Source organism: Epinephelus fuscoguttatus, linkage group LG12, assembly GCF_011397635.1.
Source record: "Epinephelus fuscoguttatus linkage group LG12, E.fuscoguttatus.final_Chr_v1".
Taxonomy (NCBI): domain Eukaryota; kingdom Metazoa; phylum Chordata; class Actinopteri; order Perciformes; family Serranidae; genus Epinephelus; species Epinephelus fuscoguttatus.
Genome location: NC_064763.1, coordinates 42,869,193 through 42,877,487, shown reverse-complemented (window position 1 = coordinate 42,877,487; position 8,295 = coordinate 42,869,193). Strand labels below are relative to the sequence as shown.

General features: G+C 35.9%; 1 protein-coding gene across 2 annotated transcripts in view; it reads right to left on the bottom strand.

Annotated features, from left to right (window-relative positions):
* Positions 1–1,521: 1,521 nt before the first annotated feature.
* The window catches only part of arrb2a (arrestin, beta 2a), a 31,490-nt gene continuing 24,716 nt past the window's right edge, over positions 1,522–8,295 (bottom strand). The window contains exon 16 of one of the 2 annotated variants that reach the window (XM_049592708.1): positions 1,522–7,475. In XM_049592708.1, the coding sequence (XP_049448665.1) occupies positions 7,388–7,475 (88 nt within the window). In that variant the 3' untranslated portion in view covers positions 1,522–7,387. Of the gene's footprint in view, positions 7,479–8,295 lie in introns of both variants that reach the window. The other variant, XM_049592707.1, reaches the window with a different exon arrangement.

Genomic DNA, 8,295 nt, shown 5'->3' with positions numbered 1-8,295 from the left:
CATCACTCCTCTCCTTTCCAGGGCACACCTCCACCTCTGTAGATTTTCCTCCACCTGCTCCCTGCTCTCACTACAGATCACAGTGTCATCTGCAAACATCATAGTCCATGGAGGTTCCTGTCTGACCTCATCTGTTAACCATCCATCCATCACCATAGCAAACAAGAAGGGGCTCAGAGCTGATCCTTGATGCACACCTCACCACTGTCCTACAGCTCTCATACATGTCCTGCACCACTCTAACATCTCTGCCACCCCAGACGTCCTCATACAACACCACAGCTCCTCTCTCGGCACCCTGTCATATGCAGTTCCCTCCGACCTTCTCTGTACGTCTCCATCAGCACCCTCAAAGCAAATACTGCGTCTGCACTACTTTTTCTTGGCATGAAACCACACTGCTGCTCACAGACGCTCACCTCTGCTCTTAGTCTAGTTTCCACTTCTCTTTCCTACAGCTTCATTGTATGGCTCATCAACTTTATCCCTCTGTAGTTGCCACAACTCTGCACACCTCCCTTGTTCTTAAAAATCAGCACCAGCACACTCCTCCTCCATCCCTCAGGCCTCCTCCATCCCTCAGGCCTCCTCTCACTCTCTAAGACCTTGTTGAAGAACCTGTTCAGAAACTCTACTGCCACCTCTCCTCAACATGTCCACACCTCCACAGGTGTATCATCAGGACCAACTGCCTTCACTCTTCATCCTCTTCAGTGTTGTTCAACAATGATCAGAGATCCTGTGGTACAGTATGTCATGACATTTTTTTTAATAAAAATTCCATAGTATTTACCTTCAAATCACCAACTGGTGCCAAGTTTAATTAACATTTAAGATAAACTTAAACATTCAGCACTTTGTTGCACAAGCACGACACCACAGCAGGATCTGTTAGTTCATTTTACCTTTAATAATAAAAAGAAAACTAAAATAAAAATCTCAAAATAAAAAATACATGGCAAAACAAACAGACTCTTAAATGATTATGAGAATAATCATGGTCGCAATGATGACACAGTTGAAGTAATAATAATAATAATAATAGTCACCATAATAATAATAATAATAATAATAATAATAATAATAATCAGAAGCATAATAATCATAATTCTATCTTTTCTGGTGTTCGTCTCACCAGCAGAAATCACTTCCTGTTTTATAGACATAATGGTTAAGCATCGCACAGGCCGGGGCGTGGCACTTGTCAAAATATTTTCACACTTAGCAAAGTTACCCCACATATGCACGACAAAATAAGGACAGAATCACAGCTCGTACGATTCACAGCACTGCTTGGAAAAAAATAAAATAAAATTAAAAAAAAATAAAATAAAAACATGCTCCGTGTCTGTTTTCTTCTTCTTCTTCTTCTTCTTCTTCCCTTCTGGGTCGCAGCTTCAATGACTGACTGAGTAAAGGAGGAACGGAGGGAATTTTTTTGGCAGCTTTTAAATGAAAAAACAACAAAAAAAAGTTTGTTGGTTTGTGTGAAGCCTGGAGAAGACACATCGAACAATTTCCAAAAAAAAAAAAAAAAAAAAAAAAAGGGCCAAGCGTCAACAACAAGATTCAACATTCTTCTTCTTTCCTCCTGAAATTCGCAAAAATATAATGTCTGCAGTTCTGTGGGTTGATTTCATCCAATAAAAGTGCAGTGCTCTTGTGTCGTCTGAAATGTTGATCTGTGCAGTTTTTTGGGGGAAATTACTCGTTAAGATTTGACCTCTGAACTGCTTTCATCTGTTTTTAAGAGGAAACACAGAGAAAAGATCTGGTAGAGCTGCAGAAGTCCTTCACATCATGTCTGAGTTTGAACAATGAAAATAAAAATGAAAACATGGATGATGGAAAGGAAAAGAGGAGGAGGAAGTTCATGAGGAGGATCTGAAGGGAAACACTGGTGTCATTTGTTTTAATCACATCTCTCCTTCTCTGTTTTCATGGCACTTTTACGATTTGGCCAATTGTTCTTAACGTTCACACGATACTTCGTCATATGGCATCAACCTTAAGGGAGAAGGCAGACGGTTTTCTCACACGGTATTATGACTCTCAAGGCGTTGGTCGTAATGTTTAGGAAAAAAGTTGTAATTGTACAAGAAAAAGTCAGAATTTATTTTTCTAGTTTTTACAGGAAAAATATTGAGTAAAATTTTGAGAAAAAAAGTTGAATTATTTCACATTTTTTTCAAGACAAATTTGAGAATTTCACAGGAAATATTGGAAAATGTGTTAGTTTTTAAGATACTTTGTCACATGGCGTCGACCCCAAAGGGGAACGCTGGTTGTGATGTCATGACGCAGAATCAGAGCTGAGAGATCTGACGTTGAGTGTTTGAGTATAAGGGTATAATTTCGACAAAAATAAAAATAAAAAGAATTAGAATGTTGAGACCTAAGTCATAATTTTAAGACCGTTGCGTTACAGTAATATGTAATATTGAAAATAGCGTTAACAGTACAAGAAAAGTGTTGAAATATTTTAGGAATTAAGTTGTGATATGTTAAATGTGAGGTTTTTGTGATATTTTGTCACTTTGACATTAAAAAAAAGGAAAAAAAGCTTGTGGTTCTTTTACAAGTATAAAATGACAACTGTAAAATAAAACAGATCAAATTAAATTGTTCTGAGAAAAAAAAGTTGAAATGTTGTAAAAATAAGTAGAATTTTATAAGAAAAAAACAAAAGATTTTGTCAGAAGGTGAAAATACTTCAGGAAATATTTGGTAATTTGTGCTTAAACTTTTACGACACTTTATCACATGTGACATGGAGCTTAAAGAGCAGTGAGAAAAAAACACCTGTGATTTCAGGGATTATTTTTAAGTATTTTGTGAGTTGTTCTGAGTTTAATTTGTGAGAAATAAGTCAAACATCAGCAATTCAAGAACAAAGAATGAAAAGGTGACAATTTTGTGAAAAATCCGAGTACGTCGTAATCTATGAGTATAATAATGTGCAACTTTTCTAAAACATAAATTTGTAATGTTAAAGTTTGATATTACGAGAGATGATTCGTAATTTTAAAGAACAAAAAGATTAATTAATTAATCTTTTTGTTAATTTGTTAATTAATTAATTAATTTTACAAGAATTAAGCTTGATCGTCTCGTCACCGGAGGGCTTCCTGTTACAGGAAGGTCATCAAAACATTTACCTTCCAAAATAAAACTTCCTGCATTAAAAACTGCTGAAAGTTGGTCAGAATGATTTTCAGCACCAAAATTAATAATTAATTAATTAATAATTACTGTAATAACCCCCAAAATAATCTCAGCTTTTGTATCAATATTCAGCTTTTAAGATGAGACTGTGGATGATTCTTGTTCTTTTGTTTACAAGCAGAAAACGCTGGAAAAAAAAGTTTACTCTTTATTTAAAATTTTACTTTTTTTTTTTTTTTTTTTTTTAGACATAACTGTGAATCATCTCTGACACAGTTCAGCTGCAGCAGGCCTATATGGACAGATGATAATTATAATGACGTCAACGTGATAACTGACTTTTTCCCGCCTTTTTTCCGACTTACAGTAGTTTCCTGCAGTTAACCACCACGTAACATAAAACGTTCCACTGAAGTTTTAAGTCACAATATTCACATAAACAATAAACTGGCCTCATGAAGAGATCGTCTTGTTGGCAACAGTGAGATCCAGAAGGCACAACGCAGTTTACAGTTTTACCGTCTCTACGTTACAGGACACGTCTCGACCTTCAAAAACAAACTAACGTCTACTCAAAAATGCTTTTCGATGCGATGGCTGATGATGAGAATAAACAAAAAGAAAACAGCAGTATTTCCCTTTAACAGCCGACAGTGACTGTTTGAATCAGGTGGGATCGAGTCACCGACTCAGTGAACCGCCTGCTGTGATTGGTCAGATTTATTCTGAATAAACAAACGTTACTGCTCCGTAAGAGTGCGGTTCTTAAAGCACTTCAGAACATAAGAACTGAAATCAGAGCGACTCTGAGCCTCAGAATTCCACTTAAACTGTTCGTAAGGTGTGAACAGACCGAATCAACAGAAAGCTATGGAAGACCATTTCCACCCTTCAAAGAAAAGAAAATTAAAATAAGATGAAAAGATTCCGTCGGTCATTATAATAAGAAACTTTACGGAAATTACAAGAAACTTTCTCAAAATAGTAACTCAAACTAATAAACTTTGAGATACGAACGTCTTTTTTTTTTTTGAAGGTTTCTTTTTTTTCAGAAACTCTTATTTGGAAAAAACTTATTTTGAGGAAGTTTCTCATTATTTTGAGATATTACGTAATTTTGAAACAGTTTATCATTTTGAAATATTATTTCATTATCTTTAGATATTAACTCATTGCTTCAGGAAGTTGAGTCATTTTGTCAAAGTTTCTCAGTAACAGGATCTTTTTTTCTTTTTCATCACATTGGCACAAACAGGTCTTCCACACACCACATGAAGGTCAAATATTTTAGTCTGCTGAACGACAAGACTCGACTCATGTTTGGAGTCGAGTGACTTCGGGTCTGACTCGGGTCAGACTGTCTGAGCCGTGTTTTAAAAAACAATTCCAGTGTCATCAGAGTGCTCGTTCTTTACGGGAGAGGAGACGATTTGGTGTTTGAAATGTTTCAGTGTTTAATATTTGAAAGTGAAGTGACATTTAAACGTTGGAAAAACTGAGTGAAAATAAATGTTTAATTGGCTGTTTTGCAGCCTGTTGCTGGTCGACAACTTTCAAACATTTCTAATAAATCCAGTACGAGTCATTTTTAAAAGAAAATTTAAATTAGTGAAGAAATAAAGAACAAATCGTGATAAACGTCCCTGATATCAACTAAACCAGAAGGAGACGCATCAAAAACCTGTTTTGAGAAAATCTTTCCAACTTGCTGCACCAAGAAAAAATAAAATGTAAAGTCTGATGAGATTTTAGATTTTTCTTATTGTCAACAAATTAAATGATCAGATCTAAACAATGTCTGTGACCTGAGTCTGATGTAACGTTTTCCTCCGTGTCGAACACACATTTCTGAAGTTTATATAATTGTCATCTTTTTGATCTCCAGAGACAAAATGGTGTCAAAATTTCTCTGACTTTTCAATTGTACGCTTTGAAAAAGCTGCTGATACTTGTTTTTGCTCCAACAGGTGGAAACCCAGAGACTGGAATATCAAAATTACATTATTCAAATGTCACATCCACTGTAGTGATACCAAAAACATTTTAATTTCCCTTAAATAAAATAATTTTATATATAATTTTATTTGGATCGGGACAAAACTACTTTAGACACCTGTGATACCTGATGTTGTTCAAAAGTGAAACTTTACATTTTTGAGGAGTTTGTTGTCAGCAGGAACAAACTCCGACTGTGCTACAAATATTTGAAAATATTTATTTTTTTGTGAAACTGCAACTTTATTTTTGTGATATTTATTCTCCTAAAATAATCTGTTCTCACAAGTCACTAAACTTCTTTTTCTTTTTTGATGAAACACATTGTTGTGACAGTTGTTGATGTGCAGGAGTTATTTTTGTCGTAAAATCACAACTTTATTCTTGTGATACTTGAAATACTTTTTTAAAAAGCAGATTTTATTTTCTTGAATCTTTTTCTTGTAACATCACGACTTTTTTCCTAAATTTTTACTGATTTAATCCTTGAAATCAAATTTTTCCCCGCAGTGAATCTTGTACTCCATATTATTTTATTTTTCTTTAAATCAGTGAATACAAAAAGTTTCAGACATGAACTGAACTGCTTTTCAAAAAATGAGACGTTGGTCTTCTCGTCTTCAAAGTTCAGGAGTTATTTTTGTTATTTTTCTTGTAGAATTACAACTTTTTTCAGAGTATTTATGGAATTAACGACACAAATACATTTTTATTCCTGGAAATTTCTCAACTTATTTTTCTCAAAGTATTTTAAATTTATTTCTTGAAATCTAATTTTTCCCTTCAGTCTGTCGAGTCTTCATGATCTATATTTTTCTTTAGGTCGATGGATGCATGTTTTCAAAATTATTGAACTTTTATTTCAAAATTAAACATGTTTGGTCTTTTCGTGGGATTTGTTTATTTCTTTGTAAAATAATTTTATTTTTGGTATTAATAAGGAACACATGAATTAGATTTCTTTTTCTTGAAATTTCACAACTTTTTTCTCAGAATATTTTGATTTTTTGAAACTCCGTATTTTATATAAACCAACAAATCCTGCTCTTTGAGAAACATTTACTGAAACGTGACGGTGCCGAGATGTTTAAAGAAAGAACCGTTTTACGTTTTTGACCAAACATTTTGTTGCTTTTTGTCTTTTGATGTGATTGTTTGTTAATTTAAGAATTTGACACAAAGTCAAAAGTCCCAAAATGACAAATGTTCCTGTCCTCCAGGATAAACTTTTGTCATTTTAAATTAATTCAATTTTAAATTGAATTAGTTTTGTTTCTAAAGGTTTCCGTCTTCCACAGGAACCGATGACACAGACAGGAAGTCAGACGGTACTGAGGGACGGACGAACAGGTTGTTTTGCTTTTGTTGTCATGAAATCTGATGACAGAAAGAAAAAAACTTTGAACATAAACAAACTGATTTGTTAACTTGAGAAAGTGTTCGAAACAAAAAGGAAACTCTCCATCAACGCTGGAATGGTTCTTTCAAAATAAAAGCCAAAGAAACAAACAGTGCAGCTGACAGAACGAACATGAGACAAAATGGACGACAGGGTTCAGAGTGACGAGAGAGGATGCTGGTGAAATCTGTGTAAGACTGCAGTGTGTGTGTGTGTGTGTGTGTGTGTGTGTGTGTGTGTGTCCTCCCCTCGCAGCCATGATGTAAAAAGCATCTACAGGAATAATTTACTCGAAGAAGAAAAGCGGCGATCACCACGGGACACGGATCTCAACTGCTCGTACATTTTTTTCTATGTTTCAAATATATATTCTGTTTGTACAAGACGGTGATCGTCGCCGTGGAAACGGTCGACATTCAAAAAAAGATTTCAAAGTAAAAGCAGGAACGAGCGCTGCAGCTTCCTACACGTCTTTTTTTTCCTTCTGCGTCAGCTGACGGATCGTTCCTTCACTTGATCCGCTCCGCCTCATCTGTCCTGCAGCTGCTCAACATTTAGAGTTTATCAGCAAAAAGAGAAACAGACAGACAGATGGAGAAGACGGCAGCGAAAAATGGCGGCGGCATGACAAAAATGGCTGAAGCAAGAGAGGAAGAACACCAGCGAGCCCCCCCTCCGTCCTGAACATGCCCTCATCCATCCCCTCCACTGGGGAATGTAACGTGAACAGTGTAGGAGTGTGTAAGAGTGTGTGTAAGAGAGTGTGTGTGTGTGTGTGTGTGTGTGTGTGTGGTTTCCGAAGCGAGCATATGAAGGGTTGGCGAACTCCTAGCAGTCCTCATCTTTGTCATCCACGACGCCTTTGAGCCGCAGGCGGGCGAAGTCCTCGAAAACGAAGTCGTCGTCCTGGGAGATGCTGCTGAGAGGACGAACAGAGACACACTGAGTTTAGAACAAAGAATTGATCAGTAAGAAAACTTACTGTCATCTCAAATCATATCAACATTTTTAATAATTCTAACAGCTACAGAGTCTCCCAGTGGACGTTTGTGTCAAATTTGAATAAATAAATAAAAAGTTCTCAAGGCCTTCTTGAGATATTGCGTTCATAGAAATGCTACACACAAGGTCACAGTGACCTTGAACTCTGACCTTTGACCACCAAATTTTAATCAGTTCATCCCTGAGTTGAAATTGATGTTTGTGCCCCAAAAAATAAAAAAAATAAATTAACAAAATAAATAATTTTTTTTAATCATTTTTGTTTTTACTCGAGGCGTTCTTGTGTTCACAAGAATGGGACGGATGGACTGAAAACGTGACGCCTCCGGTCGCAGGTATCACCGGCACTGAGGCATAAAAAATAAAGCAGGTTTTAAAGGACACCATCTCCCATCAGCCCACAGACCTGTAGTTCGTTCAGATCTCAGTAAACAGATATCTGCACATCTACGCAGCGATAAAATATTAAATAAGTGTTCTGTAGTGTTTGTTCTTTATTTCCCTTTTTCTGCCAGGAAAAAGGGAAATAAAGAACAAACACTACAGAAACAACAAAACATCGGTGTCGGCCCAGAATTTCACTAATTCAGAGGGAAAGTTTGTGAAACTGAACCGTGAAATGTTTCTACGTGAAAAATGACTGAAAACAGATCAAACGATTAATGAATTAATGAAGTGATGACTGGACTCATTGATCACTGGGTCATTTACTGATCGATTATTGTTTTCAGGTG